The sequence below is a fragment of the Chaetura pelagica genome, unplaced genomic scaffold (genome assembly GCF_000747805.2).
Source record: "Chaetura pelagica isolate M959 unplaced genomic scaffold, ChaPel_1.0 scaffold85, whole genome shotgun sequence".
Lineage (NCBI taxonomy): Eukaryota > Metazoa > Chordata > Aves > Apodiformes > Apodidae > Chaetura > Chaetura pelagica.
In genome coordinates this window covers 3638444-3655447 of record NW_009953505.1, presented here as the reverse complement: position 1 = coordinate 3655447, position 17004 = coordinate 3638444, and the positions used below count along the sequence as shown (strand labels likewise).

The window sequence follows — 17004 nt, the reverse complement described above, 5'->3', positions numbered from 1 at the left end:
GATAAAAATAGGCAACGCACAACGCATTCCTGAAACAGATTGGCTTCTCTCTACTGATTTAATCGTAGCAGGCCTGAAAAGAATCTTCTTCTGCATTAGCCTTTCTAATTCGTTGATGTTCTTGACTGACTCATTTGCCTTTGAAGTTTGCAGAGTACTTCATTATCAAAGTGTTCACTTGGTATAAACTAAAGCCTTGACAGTAATTTTTATGATTTACAAAGATGATGGCAGTGCAATTTTCTGGCATCTAAGCCCACCTTTTAAAGATAAAACTTGCAGATCCTTCTGAGAATAAAACATTAATCTGAAAGGATGAGACTATATTCAGAGAAGATGCAAACACCAGAGAGGAGAGCAATAAAAGAAAGAAATCTAATGAAATATGGTCCAAAAGTGAAGGTAATAGTCTTTTCTTACTAAGCTTATTGATTGGAAATTGTATTTCTCTTGGAGTTCAGGTTTTGCAATGCTCTGCTCAAAGTCCCTTTCAAATGAAGAGCAAAAGCAGCTACTGCACAAGAAAGTGTTACTGTCCTTCAACTGCCTGTTACCAGCCCTCTGCCCAGTTAGCAAAACGGGCATTAAGGATTAATCTGTTTCAGGACAGAACCAACGAGCTTAATTTAAACTTCAGGTTATTAGTCAGAGGGAGGTTAGGGCTGGGGCAGTGCCTTCCAACATAAAAGCAGCTACATCCTGAACCACAGAGGCCATTTCTGCAGCAGCAGCCTGTGCCATAGCATAGCATCCCTGCTACAGGGGATGCTCAACCTCTCACAAGAAATGAGCATCAATCACGTCAAACCAGGGAGCAGCACGATATGGAAAAACACACATCTGCAATCTTTACTAAGAGACATTATCTTCCTGTGCTTTTTATCAGTTTTATCATATGTATCCAGGATTACAGGAACCCACAGGGTCCCTTCAGTATCTTCAGATCTTGTACTATTTTTTTTATAGTCTGAATTCAATGTTCTCTACCACAGCTCTCTAGTTTTTAATGTTTTGCTTTGGGCATTTCTCCTCCTTTATGAGTCTAGCCAGAGAGCAGGACACACCAGTCAATACTCAGCTGCATTCAGACAGTTGCCGGAGGAACAAAAATTATATTTTATTTCTATTCATACAGTATTTAAAGGAAAATACTGATTTAAAATGTTGAACATTAATTTGCAACCAACTTGTTTTCAAGCCTACATTTCTTACAACCTCCACGCAATTTAATGTGCTGCATCAATAAAGTCTTTAGAAAGCAAACCCCTAATGGAAATACCTATGATGCTGAGGCAGAACGACACATTTTATGTCTCATGAAAACACTGCAAGCTGGACACCTCTAGTAGCTACAACGTTCAGTCTATTTAACTAATCTAAAAACCCCAAATTCAATGCTTTAATAACTTTTACCTGACTTCCATTTTCCATCCAAAAGAGGCTTCAAACAAACTGTAATAAATTATCCAGTAAACAAATGTCTCTATTATCTTGCATGCAACAAAGAGAAAACTTGACTCAAAATAAAAGCCTGCTAAACTACACCATTATATAAATCCCTAATGTATATCCTCAGAATTAGCTAAATGTACTAGATTTAGTCTTAACTAAAGCTAAGCTACCCAATCAACACATTGGAACCATTCTAGCAGCAGAAAGACTGCAATTACTATAAAGTACCAATGCAAAATACTATGAAAATTCATTGTTTAAAACAAGATTTCCTGCTTGGTTGTGTAAGGCTTTCCTCTGGCTGATGGCCTTGGAAAATACTCAACACTATACTCAAGACCTTGCTATCTCTCCAAAAGGAGTCCCCCAAAGGGAACTCCTCCTCATGGAGGGCTGAAGCCTACAGGGGTGAGAAGCAGCCTGAAATCCCTCAGAGCACCAGACACCACAAGACCTGAAGGTTAAGGCCCTGCACAACAAGCAGTTCTCATGCCAAGTGGGAGGCTGCTCTCACTAAATCTCAAGTGCTTTGCAGATTTGTGGATTCAGTAACATGCAGTGGTCAATGAAGTCTTTGATTACAGGCACACCAAATTATTTCCACACTTCAATCTCTCCTGTTTAAAGATAGGGTTATAATGCACGTGAAATACAAACTTGCTAAATCTTGGGATTTGTTCTAATGCTGCAGCAGCACATGTCATACCTGGGACCAGGAGGAAAGGAGACAAAGGGTAGCATCTGCAGCTGGGCTCTACACCTGCCCGTTAGCCCTGGGCACACATGCCAGGTCTTTTGGCAGCAAATTGAAAGGTCCATGGGTGTGAAATGCAAACAAGCTCCATGGAAAACACCCTTTAGCCAAGTCAATCCTTGCATTTCTGAGATCAGTATTTACTCCGGGTGCTTTGCACTTTTTTCCTTACTCCAGAAGCACAGCTAGGAGCCGGGCTGCTCAGAAGTTTCTTAAACTAGATCTACAGCTGACAGGAATGAAAACCCACAATCACAGCCACTGCCTTAAAATGCTGAATTCTGGCTTTTTTGTCTTGCTCTTTCTAGCACATGACACAGTTCCCAGACCTAAGCTCTTATTTCATGGAGCATCTGCCTTAAGCTTGTGGAGTCACGCTCTAGATACGTGCCATCTCCTCAAGGACAGCCACATTTGAAGTACATGGGCAAACTTCAGAAGGATTCAGAAACAATGGCTCTATAATAGGCAAGACATTAGAAACTCTGTTATCCCAAAATACAAAAGTAAGAGCACCTGAAAAAATATTTTATGCAGACAATGGAAACACCACAAAGACAGAAGTGCAGCACAACCTCTCCAATACACATCATTTTTCAGTCTTTCAGTTCACTGGGTAAGAATACTTTTCTTGCACCCCTGCATATGAATGGGAACATTCCAGTAAGAACTGGTAAATCTTTTGTTTGTTCTATTTACTAATTCCCAACCAATTCAGAGCAAAGATGTGAGTTGAGATGCATCAGGTGATGTGGCAAGACAGCTCCTCCCTGAAACATACACTACAAACACGTGAACAAAATGTATACACCACTATATGTATTACCATCTACATCCAGAAGATCTTTGAATAACTTTCTGCTCTTGGTTCTCCTTGCACCAAAATTTGCCACCTTCCTCCACAACTGCAGGAGCAGCTATTCCAGTGCAGAGGCATTTGCTGCCACTGCTTGTAACATTCACTGCAGCAGTTCATGTGCTGGAGCCTAAGCACAGTCACAACAGCATCGTATCAGATCCTTCTTCATTAAAAGATTCATCAGCAACACTACTCTCAGATCACGGTATTTTCAGGGCCCACTGTGGCACCATGGACTGCACAACTCTGTGCATCAGCTGCCAAGCAGGTCCCATCTTTCATGTTTAGCTGTTTGTGAAACTCGCTCATTTCTTCTCGTTCCACGCTGTCAGGAAGGAGCAGATGGCAGATGTGCTCTGCCTGTAATATTGTTCTGATGATACCCTGCCTGCTGGCAGAACAACAGAAGCAACATTTGGAGACAAGAATTTGCAGTATATTTTCAGGTTTGGGTAACCAAGCTAAAAGATAGTACAGGGTACAGGGAGAGGAAGAAAGGCTTGTACTGAACTGGTGCTGATACACTCCCATAACAACAACAAAAATAAATTGAAAAAGTCAAAGTAAAAAAGAGGAGTGTTTAATATGTTCTTCACATAGGTGATGGGAAGACCAAACAGATACAACTTTTTGAGACAATGTGCACTTACGGTTTGCTGAAGGGAAGCAGCAGGAGAAAGCCTGCAGGCATTTGTACCTACTCTCCTCTGTATAAACTTCACTAAGACATGCAAGACACTGTCTGCTGAAAAGAGACAATCTTCACTTTAGGTGCCTGTTTGCTGTCAATAAACTTGTGCCAGCAAACAAAACATTGGATTTTCCTGCTCTCCTTTGTTTTCTCACACAGCAGCCTTCCCTTTGCCTGGATCATTCTGGACTTGTGCAACACTCCCAGCAGTTTTCACCAGTCTCCATGTTGCCTGGAAGGGTTTACCATACATTTTCTGAACAACGTGCCAATATTCTTGACGACGTATTCAAGAAGGGAAGCAAGAAGATGACAAATTTGGCTTATAACTGGCATTTGGGTGCAAGCAAGAGAAGCAGATCTACTCAAATAACTAAGAAATTGGCATGGCATTCATATTTTGTTTTGATTCAGACAGAATGCTTGCTCCTTCCCTCCCCCAGGAAAGGCGCCCCACACAGCATGTCTCTTGTTGCTGTTCATCAAAGCACAGTGGCTACAGGTAAGCATGCACAAAATGTGCAACAACCATGGTAAGACGGGATGAAACCTGAAAATGTGCTCAACAGTAAATTAATTTTCTTTATTAAATTTGGTCATAACAACAACAACAGCAGCAGCTCACTTCAGTTGTAATTCTTACAAAATCTACCTTTTAACCAATTCTATCAGGCAGTGTTATGCTCTACTTTTTTGTGGCATCACTGCCTTCTCATTCACATAGGATTCAAATGCAAATTCAAAGTTTTAGCTTCTAAAAGTGGTTTTCTGAATCGCCTAACACCAGTGACAGAATCATAATAGAAAGTAAAACTGGAGGACACATAAATGCTTTCATAAGAAAGCTGAGACATAAAAAGTTTACACCAAGGCTTCAAAAATTTTTATTAAAATATTTTTAAAATATGAGCATGATTCACAGGAGAAAAAATACATTTTACTTTTAAGTCATGTGATTTGAGCTGCCAACAGTATTTCTTCTTTAATAATTTTAGTACACATATCCTAAAATAACAAACTTGATCCAGTCAAGAAAGGCACATTCTGTTTTTATGTAAAGCAAGATTAAAATTAAAAAGATAAATTCTTAAAAACTGGGAGATTTCAAATTATGAACATGTTACTGCAAAATGACATTTGGGGCTTCAGGTTGGAAAGTTAATTTAGCAAGCCTTATAAATTAAACCAAATATTGTCTATAATCCATGAGCCAATCTGAGGCAATCCGTTGTATATGGAACTCATTTATCTATGCCTGCTGGTACCCAGCTGCCCAGATGCCAGATTAATTCTGTGTAGACTACAGACAAAATTATGAAGCTGTCCCAGAAAGAAAACCTGCAGAAAAATAATCACTTGTGACTGTTGAGCAGATGTAGTACAAGCTCTTCATCCTCTGCCAGAGAAAGCCCAGTATCTAATGGCAAATAGGGCTCCTCCTCTTCGCTGAATTTTGCCTTCTTTGTTTTCAGTGGCATCTCTTCTGCTGTGCTGCTGTTGCTATAGCTCCTTTTCCTTCTTCCACCCTTCTCCTCAAGTTCACTGCAGAAACAAATCAATTAAGTCTTTTTAACAACAGTGGTAATCAATATCATCATGTAATCAAACAATTAATTTTAAACGCGGCAAATTTATGTCAAGATAAGAGCAAACAAAATTACAATTCAGAAGGGTGAAGCAACAGAAGCTGATGAACTCTGAATGTCTAAATCAGAGCTGCTTTCAGGCCAGGGTGGTGGTGGATGTTCTGTGTCTTAATTGATTACAGTGTATCAAGATATTGGTATCGGTCTTATCTAATATTTGGTGCCTTACAAAGTGATGGACGCAACAAAACTTATCTAGTGACACATCAGTGGACCTTGACACGCATTCAAGATCTTGTCTAAAATAAATATGGGACAAAAATAAAAAGATGAGAACTGTAATTTCATTGGTGAATCCTACACTTAATACAGTTTTCATTTGAGTCCAGCTCATTCAAACCAGCCTGTCCTCTTCTTTCAGAAGCTTTCCTTGGAAAGTATCAACCACCTATTTGCCATCAGAAGAAGAGAAAAAGCCAAACCCAGTTATGTTCCCTAGTGAATTCCTATTTCTTCCACTGCTTTTCTTAAGATTTGAACTTATCTAAGATTAAAAAAATCCAATCCAACAGAATCCATTGTAAGATACAATATCTGCGTAGCAGTTTATAGAGTTGATTGATCTATGCTGTAGGGTAGAATTCATCTCAAAATAAGCAAAATGCAACCCCTGCACTTCAAATCATTCTCTCCAGGCAAAATGGCTTTCTCAGTTTTTGTCTTTGTATTTTAAAGAATATAACAAAAATTAAAAATTAACTTCAAAAATTGAATTTAGGCTTTTCTAAGACAGATAAAATGATGTTTTCAATTAAAATTTGGCAAGTTTCTACCCAGAAAATTAAATTTATTTTTTAAAAAATTAACAATATTTTTATTCATTATCTCATTTTTATAATTGCTTCAGTGTAAATATAATGTTTATGAAATATTTAATTAATAAATACTTTTAAAAGAATTAACAATTACAAACAGCAGTTACAATAAACAGCTCAAACTGGGGAATACTGTCCTTCAAACCAACACAGCACAGGAACCCAAAGCCCAATTCAAGACACCTTCAGCTGCCCACCTTGTTTTTCCATTAAGAGGACTAGTTACCAGTATCCAAAGTGCTGGTTTCACCACTCACTGGAAACCAGCCTAACCCAAACATTAATCCCAAAACACAGAAGTTTTCAAAAAGTTCCCAAATGCTCTCTGAGAGGGATTGGCAGTACACCACCTCCTCCTCTTCCTGGATCACACACTGTGCTTTCCGGCTGCCTCTGCACTGAGACAAAGGAATAATGTGAGATCTGATGGCCTTGCACTGGACTGCAGATGTGTGACCTGCCTTCCTCTCTTCTCCATCCCAGTTTTAAAGGAAGAATGATGCCTACCCCTGCCTGCTCATTACAGCACAGAGAGAGGAGAGAAAGCTCATGAGAAACACTTTGCATTCCCACAATTAAACCAAACCAAGTACCCTAACCTTTATATTCTCCTTCCCTGCCTATCCAAAAGAAATAGTGTAAACAACACAATTTAGCAAGGGATGTCCCTGCTCATGGAGGGCTGGACTGGATGACCTTTAAAGGCTCCTTCCAACCCAAACTATTCTCTGATTCAAGCTGATGACTGTGGATCTAATACCCTAAAATTGGGACATTTCAAAGGATACAGCAACTTTGCCCATTTTAAGCTGTCATGAGGGGAGCTTTTCAGTGCTTGCTATCAAAGTTTATTTTATTCTTTTTCTGGGGAAAGCTTTCTCCTACTTCTCTGTGTAGCTCTTAAGATACTCCATATATGCTGAAGCTATACTGACAGTACATGAAAATACTCTAAAGCACTAAGACTTCTCACTTTCCCAAGTGGCCAGTGTAGGTTTGGGTTGGAGTTTCATGGTATTTGCATTGCTCAGCACTGAGTATAGGGGTTCACTTTAAAACTGTAAGGCTGAAGCCTCATTAAGTAAAAGCATTTTAGCTTGTTTGCAAAAGAACCAATTATTCCAGCATTTGAATGGGCTCTGAAGCCCAGTTTGCATTCATAATTGACTAATGCTTCATCTAGGACATTAGTTCAAAATATCTTAGCAATCAAAACAAAGCAGAAATCTCACAAATTACGAAACAGCAGACTTAAATACCAAAAATTACATTAATTTTTGGAGTTTCAGAGTCCCATAGGTCTAGATGTCTGTAAGGTATAACATTTAAATACAAAGCACATTCAGAGGAACTGTGAGAGTCCTCATTTTTCCCACAAACAAAAGCACATCAACATAATAATGATTAATTTTCATCATAAGCTTTATGGGAAGATTATGCTAAGTCAAGCTGTTTCTTATTATTACTGAGGGATCATGGTGCTCAATTAGTAGTGGATACTAATGATGTACTGACACATCAGCAGGTGTATTTTCACACTAATTTGACCCCGACTGGGCTGTAAGCTGGAGAGGTGAATAGGGAGGAATGTATAACACAGGAAGCAGCAGCAAAGTCACTGAGAGATGAAAAGAGCTTATGTTTTCATGATGCACAAAAAGCAAAACAATATTTGATAAAGGAAAATTAGGAAGGAAAGCGGAGTCATAAGGAGCATGATAATAAGATGTTGATAATTTTGAGATGCAGAGAGCAGACAGACAGTGCCTGTCCATATAATAGTTTGGGTTGGAAGGGATCTTTAAAGATCAGCAAGTCCAACTCCCAACCCTGTTCCTGCAGGATGGATTTTTAGGAGTGGTGGTTTGGGTGTCATGGAGAGAGGCTGTACTACTCTGGGGAAGCAGTCAGAGATGTAGATTTATGAAGGGTGAAAATGGCAATTTTAGAAGGAAGCTAGGAAATCACCAGGAGAGATGTCAGGCATCATGATGACAAGGGGTATCCCCATGCTCCATCTCAGTGCTTCTCCTTAGCTGTTTGGACAGAGAGCTCTTTGGAGGAGATGTGATAGGTGTAACTCAAAGGTGCACATGTAAAAGGACAGCTCTGTGGGGATGACTTCTGCACTTATTGTCAAATGGATTCTCCTCAGTCTTCACTGACTGAAGGCCTGTAAGCCCACTCTGCAGAGGCTTTTTATCACTGGTCACTTCCCATGGACATAAATGGCCCCTTATTCATCACAAACTCACAAACTGATGCACTACCAGCTGGGGTCTACAAATAACTAAAACAAAATGAAGTTACTCTAAGGTGAACTATTTTCTAACGGAACAACGCAATTCGAACGCAACCCCACAATTCAGATACAAACCAGAGCCAGTGTGTCTCTCAGTCTCCTATTTATAGCACTCAGAAAGTGACACGTGCAGCTGGATTACAATTCCTTCCTTTTACCATCTGGCGCAATTTAGCTTTTCAGCTGCCTGGATGACCTGTACAGTCTGAAGCTGCCTGATTTACTGGGATGGGCTGTGTTTACACAGGCAAAGAGGTACCAACAGCCAACTCATCAACAGGCACACTGATTTCTGTGGTCACAGTTTGCACAGCTGTAATAACAAAGGAAGGTACTATCATTTCATAGGTAATGTTTATTACTTAAACACTACAGCAGGGTTTATGAATCCTGTCCCTTAAATAAATGCCAGCATATATGAATGGCACATGGGAAATGTGGGTTCCAAGTGTGACTCTGATGGCTAGCTATGTTCCAAGAAACTTTCTTAATTTAACTACTAAAATTAATCTCACAAGTGTGCTCTGAGGTGACACCATGAAAAAATAGGAAATTTTTAATTGTTAATACTTAACTCGCTCCTGGGCTTCTAGACAAGCTGTCATATTTAGATTTTAAGTGCTTGAGAGTCAGCCATTTGAAATGTGCAACCACACAGCCAAGTTGCTGTTGTTTAAACAGCCTGGTACTGTGAGATCTCTAGACAGGCTCTGCTTCAGTTAACATTTATCAGAGCTTTCTCTGGAGCCTTCTTTGCTTTACCAACACTGCTCTGGAAACGAACTGCCCTTGCCACTGAACTGCAAATCATGAGACAAGTTTCTAGGCTGCACTATGAGCTCTTTCCCAAAGAAATGAACGGGAATAATGAATGAATCTGCTAATAAAATACAGTTCAGAAAAGTTAGGAATAATTTATCCCACACATATTGGCATTTTGCTAATCAAACATGCTGTGCCACAAACCTTTTTCCACATAATAAATTTTAATTCACAAGGCCATGGCAGCAATCCTAATGAAGATTAATTACTGCAGTCCCTTCTATGATGCCCAGCACAGCTTCTTTCTTACTTGCTTTCAGAATTCTACAGCACATAGAAATGGCAATGAAAATATATCATATTGTGTTATTTCCCTTACTGGCCATTCCACTGATATAAATCAAGACAGTTCTAAAACTAGATTTATAAAAAACAACTGCAGAAAAAAGGATGAATTATCTACTTGTAACCAAATACCAGTGTAATAGTACTAAAAGCAGAAGACAAGTCTGTCTTGGAGTTGAAACACCATAATGTGGAAGAAGAAAAAAATAAAATTAAAATGGAAACAAGACCAGCAAGAGAGTTCACTTAGTATTTCTTACTGTTGCATCAGAAACATACAGAATTTCTGACAGCAAAAAGCACTCAAACCAACCATCAACATCTTGCTTCTGCTCTGAGGTCACCATTACTTTCTAAAGGCTCTAGTGCACAAGTGGCAGTGGACTGACATTAGATGTCTGAGGCTGTAACATAACTTTTCTTCCCTGTTCCTGTCACAGACACTGCTGATCGAAAAATAGCAGTACTTGACCCAGCTCTGGATCACTGGAGTTTCTGTTCTGTGTATTTGGGATAAGGAATTTTAGCTTTCTTTATAAACCAGTCTGTAAACAGGAATGTTTCAGAGCTTGTATCACTGCTGTGAGTTGAAACTGCTCCAGATGGAGATGTCCATGGCTTCAATGAAACCATTTTAATTTGCTGTATGTCCTTCTATCAGAGAATTAACCTTCTCTGAAATGTGCTGCTGCCTTTGGAGATACTGCTCATCACCTACCTAACCCTTGTACACAATCACTTCTCAGCTTCATCTGACACTGACATTCTTCAAATCTGTTCTTCTCTTTTTCTTTTGTGGGACCGTTGCCATACTGCAATTGTTGATAGTCAACTTCTGAACTGCAGAGTTTCAGTAAATATTCAACCCATTTCTCCTTCATTTATGCAAACATTTGCTGAGGGCATACTAAATTTTCTTCCCTTTTTTTTTTTTTTAGAGGTAATTTCTGTAGCTGCCAAGTTTACAGGGACCACAGGTAAGATCTAGTCTGACCTGCAGAGCATAAATTACCAAATTTCACTAGGAAATTCTATCATCATTCATTTCATATAGTGAGATAGAGTATAACTATTATAAAGACTTTCATGGCATAAGAACACTACATCTCTATCAACAGCAGTCCAGCATCTCCATGTCCAATTTTGCAGCTAAACAATGTGATGAAACCCTTAAACAGATTTTACAATGTTTTCTACGGTGCTTTTCTGGCCATCAAAACATTAAGTTCTGGCCTTCACAAAGTCCCTGATAGAACCTGAATAATACAAGCTAGAGGCAGCACCATGATTTGCTCATGAATCATCTCAAAAGACAATGTAATGTCAACTGCATCAAGAATCATGCAAACCTTATAAGGTCAACACCAGCATCCTGGTACAAGAAGAAGGTATAAGAAACTCCAATTTGCCCACAATATTCATAAAAGAAGGTACACAACCAAGCAGCCCTGACTGCTGACAAGCACACCTGTCAGTCAGCTGGTGACTGACCATAAAATCACAAACAAAACAGTACCAGAACTAAAGACATTTCTCCTTTCCCCTCATGTCCAAGATCTTTTCCATGCTGATCTAAGAGTTAATGCGATTGTTCGCACCTATTAAAGATTTAAAGAAGGTAACGATGAGGTCAATCGTTACTTTGTTCTTCTTCAACATTTTTATTTAAAGAGGTTGAGGGATTAGAAATATCAGAAACTCAATTTGACTGCAAAATGAATATTTAAGAAATCCAGCTGCTTTTCTTCCACCCTTCTTTGATACACTTAATTTTTTCACCTCATTAACAATTTACATTGATAGCCTTAAACCAAATATGATGAATGTTGCTCGATATACAAAAATTAATCTCATATTACATGCTTGGAGTCATTAATTACTCTGCTTGTAGAGGTATGGCTCGAAGGAAAATTTATTCAAAGGCAAATTTAACTCACAATTTGTGTAGCTCCTCCAATTAAAAAAAAAATGCTGGGGAGGAGGGAGAAAAGATTAACTGTTTTTGACTTCTTAAACTAGGGATAGATGGTCTATTTTTACAGACACTTGAAGGAAGATAAACTATGTCTCACATACCTGCTTTAAATGATCCCTTTTAGAAGCATTTTCTGCCTCTTAAAGCAAATACCAGCTAGTGTTGCCCAGCATATTTCTATTGTAATTCAACACTTTGAGCAAAATTTCTGAATTTTGGAAATGTGATTGTGCCCCTGTACTTGGCATTGGTGAGGCCACACCTCAAGCACTGTGTGCAGTTCTGGACCCCTCACTACAAGAAGGATGGATGTCAAGTTGCTGGACTGTGTCCCGAGGAGAGCTACCAAGCTGGTGAAGGGTCTGGAGAATCAGTCATATGAGGAGTGGCTGAGGGAACTGGGATTGTTTAGGTTGAAGAACAGGAGGCTGAGGGGAGACCTCATTGCTCTCTACAACTACCTCAAAGGATGTTGTAGAGAGGTGGGAGTTGGCCTCTTCTACAAAGTGAATAATGACAGGATGAGAGGAAACGGCCTGAAGCTGCACCAGGGGAGGTTTAGGCTGGGTATCAGAAAGAACTTATTTACCAAAAGAGTGGTTGGACACTGGAACAGGCTTCCCAGGGAGGTGGTGGAGTCACCATCCCTGGAAGGGTTTAAAAGAAATATAGATATAGTGCTTAGCAACATGATTTAAGCACTGAAAGGGTAAATTAGGTCATGGGAGGGCGATTTAGGTTATGGTTGGACTTGATGATCTTAAAGGTGCCTTCCAACCAGGATGATTCTATGATTTTTCACCCACACACTCCTAAAAGATGTGGTTTCATCAACATTGCCTAACAGAAGCAGTCTTTGGTCTGTCCTACCACACCAAAATACAATGGGACATTGCCCAGAAGAGCTCTAGTTGACACCATCTGAAGTCACAGCATTTGTGGATAATCATGTCCCAGTACTTAAGCCTGCACCCTTGCCAAAGCCATTTAGCCTGTAAAGACATGGCTGATGTTCCCTAGACAGGCCCAAGCCAGCACAGGATTATGTGCCACCTGCTGGGCTGCACACCAGAGCCACCAGTGGCTCTTGGTTCCGACACATTCCCTTCAGGGCCTGCTAGACTTGTGATTTTGTCCCGCACCCTGTCATCGTACACATCTATCCATTAGTAAGATATTACCCACTGCTCTTGCCCTTGTGAGCATCCCACAGTTCTTCACTCTCCTCCAACTTTTGCATACCTGCTCTGGCTGTTTTCACCACTCACTTGGACTTAATTACTAGCCTTAGCAATGAGTGCCAAATCCACTCCTGGCCTGGAAAGTGTTCAGTCCCTTTGTGTACAGATGGAAAAACAAACAAAAACATTTTAAAATCCCCTTGGAGGAAGTAAAGAACCTCTCCTATTATGGTTATGAAGCTTCAAGTGATGGCAGCTCTTGAGACACGCTTGTTACAACAAGAATGTCTTGCTATTAGCCAGGGAAAGCTTAAATCCCCAAACCGATACCAAAAAAGTGACTCGGTGAGATTACAATCCCCAGAGCACTAGAACGGACATGAGGGATTTAAACAAACATTTTATTTAAGGAAGAAAAACCAAACTGCAACTTTGTACTCATAAAATGAATGCACAAAAAATGTAACTGTGTAATGCAGCAGGGCTTGTATGACAAGAATGTGCAGATATTGTATGTGAAACCATAACAAAATTTATGTTTTAGCAGTTTATTTGCAAGCCCACCCTTTTAAATAACTGAGCAATGCTGCGATTTTAAATGATCATCAACTACATTTTCAAACATATAGAATATATTAAATCCATACATCATCTTAAAGAAATTATATTATAGAATGTGATTTGATGAGCTTTGGCATTCCAAAGTAATCTCGAAATACAGTCCATACAACATATTCAAAGTAAACTTAGTAAATTAAAACCTGACAATATGGCAAAAAGAAATCCGTACAGTTCCTAATCCACCTCACTTCCTGGTCACCAAACCCATACCTGATCAACTTATCCACAAGGATGCTGTGGGAGACGGTGTCAAATGCTTTACTGAAATCAAGATAAACCACATCTACCGCTCTACCATCATCTATCCACCTAGTAATTTCCTCATAGAAGGCTATGAGGTTAGTCAAACATGATTTACCCTTGATAAAACCATGTTGACTGCTCTTGATGACCCCCATGTCCTTGATGTGCCTGGAGATAGTGACAAGAACAAGTTGTTCCATCACCTTTCCAGGGATGGAGGTGAGGCTGACCGGTCTATAGTTACCCGGGTCCTCCTTCTTGCCCTTCTTGTAGACTGGAGTGACATTTGCTATCCTCCAGTCCTCAGGCACCTCACCTGTTGCCCATGATTTACTGAAGATGATGGAGAGTGGCCTAGCAATGACCTCCGCCAGCTCCCTCAGCACCCTTGGGTGCATTCCATCTGGACCCATTGATTTATGGATGTCCAGATTACTCAACTGATCCCTAACCCAATCTTCATCTACCATGTCAAACTCTTCCTCTATCTTGACTTCTTCTGGGGCTATATGAATCTGGGGCTCATAGGGAGACCCTGCAGGAGTGAAGACAGAGGCAAAGAAGGCATTCAGCACCTCTGCCTTCTTTATATCCTCTGTCACCAGGGCTCCCACCTCATTCCTCAATGGGCCAATATTGCCTCTATTGCTAGTTTTGCTAGCTATGTACTTGAAAAAGCCCTTTCTATTATCCTTAACCTGACTTGCAAGGTTAAAGTGTAATTTTGTGCTCAAAGTTACTCTCTTCAGTCCAAATTACATTCAACTCTAATCTCCTTGGGATAACTGAAATACTGTAGGCATCGAAGTTACATGAAAATATTCCATGAAAAAGTAACTCAAATAAGGACAAGTCAAATAAAATGGAAAACCAAAAAGGATTAAACTGTGTCTATGTGATATTTAATATACATGTGTAAACCTGGAACACTAAAAACAAGAAAAATATTTTTCAAGATCCATTACCACATGTGATTAGATGTATTTTCCAAGGGAATACTCTGTCTAGTGGACACAGCACTCAATGGGCCCTTTGAGTGTCTGAACTTTATTACCAGACCTCTGCCACTGCCATGATCTTAGGACAAGTTACTACATGACTAACATTCCTGCCTATAAAAATCATACTGACCTCCTTTGAGGTCCTTCTTTGAGTCTTAACTCTCCTTGAGAGCTGACACTCTGACTCCAGGGGGCCAGATCAGACACTGATTAATTAAAAATCTGCAGTGATTACCACTGCCAATAATCTGTCCATTTCTGTCAACTTTTATTCTTAAAGCTTATCTTGAATCTAGCTGGCATCTTTGAGGAAAGAATCAATATAAACAGTGATCTATAAATATATAAAAAAGACAGAAGTGACCTGCCCTAGACAAATTGTTTCTCAATGATATTAAAAGCAAGAAAAAATTCCCAATTTTAAACTGACTAACCCTATAATGTTTTCAAAATACTTCTGAAACAGTCATGCTAGAAAACATTGTATTGTCAGGATAGCTAAGCCTAGCTAGGGCTACAAGTTGAAATAATGCAACATCTTGTTTAAGAAATGCAGAACTAAGCACCACAACCTTTTTCCTACAGGAAGTATGCAACTATTTGGCAGTAATTAGGAAATGCCTGAGGTAATTAAATATTTAACTAGTACTGTTGTGACACTAGGTTTCCTATGGCTGGTTTTGGGTAACTCCTTCCCACTAGTTCAGTTGTCCATTAGCTTAATGGATGCCAGGAATCTGTCCTTCCATGGCAACATACACACCAATAAACACGGGAAGTAGCCACTCACCAAAGCTTTACTTCAGACTTTCTCAATAAACTCAGCAAACTACCAATAACCATCAAGATTCCCTCTACTTTGTTACCTGCAGTAACACACTACCACAGAAGTCAGCTCAGAATTTGCTCTCAAAAGGCAAATGACAGAATCAGCACCACTATGGTCCCATATGGAGAAGTATTAGTATCCTGAAATACTTCTCTTGGCACCTCTGTTAAAGTCATGCACAAACACAGAATTCCTAAATACAGTTCTCTTCTGCTTCTTACCTCACAGTTAATATTAGACCAGAGATGGACCCTTCCAACAAAACGTGATTTTACAAAATTTTCTAGCTCAAATTACTGCCTTGTATTCAGGTTTTATTCATCAGAATCTCATATATTGAACAGACAATATTAACCATATTGCTGATTTTACCTGGGGGAAGCCAAGAATAAAGTTTCATCATATGACATGATATGAACTTGACTCCATTACAAGCAATAGATGAACACCACTAGAGGAAGCATTTATCAAGTATGGACAGACATATTTTAACTCTAGCAACATGTGAAAAGCAACCTACAAATCCTCTTAGATAGCCCCTCCCCAAGAAACACTTCATTAAAAGAGAACTTAACTAATTAAGATAATTAACATTAAGATGATGGGCAGAGGCAAGTGGTCATAAATACAGAAGGAATTGGAAGAATCCTGTTTAAGAATCTCTCTTTTTATGGTTTTTTTTTTAGAAAGCTGTATTGACGTTTTACACAGCTTTTTCACTCATTTTACATGGAGTGGAGATACTGAATCACCTTAGGGAAGTGAAAAACCAGAAGGAACTATAATTGACTTATAGATACCCTCTTTCCCTCTCACACAAAGAAGGAGCAAATTATTGCTGCTCAAAAAAAAGCAATGCATTTTCCCCATCCTTGTCAACACACTGGTGAAAGGGCTACAGGGGACATAGTCACCAGCCTTACGTGCCCAGCCTTTAAAATTCATGTCCCAACACCCAGTCCTGCACACTGCCCCACAACATGCAGTGACTCAAGGATAGGGACAATCTAACCACTAGGATTTAGCTGATTCAGATGTGAAAATCAAGGGATTTATGAATATAGACATCTAGAAGAGAGCAAAATAAACATCTATACTCCCATTTAAGTGTCAAGACCGTGTTTCTGAACCTGGTACATGCTAGGCTGATTGTCAGATACACACAGATGGACTTCTTGTTGTGGTGAAGCCCATGGCAAAACCCACACAGGACTCCGTGCACTATCCCTCCCTCTTCCTGCAGTATATGCTGAAGAATAGGATGCTGCCATCAATTACACACTCTCATCCCCAACCTCTGCTTTTCTGTTAAACTACAAGAAGCAAAATCTTCTGGTTTATATAATTAAAAACACTGTCCTATATCAAGAAGAAAATTTTAACATTGTTAATTTTAGAATATATATTCTTCTAACTTTGATTCCACTTAATCTGTAGTGTTGAAGAGTCTGAGCAACACATTCCTAAACCCATCAAGTTTCATCATGCATAAATGTATTTACTATAGCACAGGTACAGAGGGCTCATT

The 17004-nt window shown here is 39.4% G+C and overlaps 1 protein-coding gene across 1 annotated transcript in view; it reads right to left on the bottom strand.

Moving 5' to 3' along the window:
- Nucleotides 1–4623: 4623 nt before the first annotated feature.
- Nucleotides 4624–17004, bottom strand: part of DDX10 (DEAD (Asp-Glu-Ala-Asp) box polypeptide 10) — a 184051-nt gene continuing 171670 nt past the window's right edge. The window contains exon 19 of the mRNA XM_009999431.1: nucleotides 4624–5298. Within this exon, the coding sequence (XP_009997733.1) occupies nucleotides 5109–5298 (190 nt within the window). The 3' untranslated portion in view covers nucleotides 4624–5108. The remainder of the gene's footprint in view (nucleotides 5299–17004) is intronic.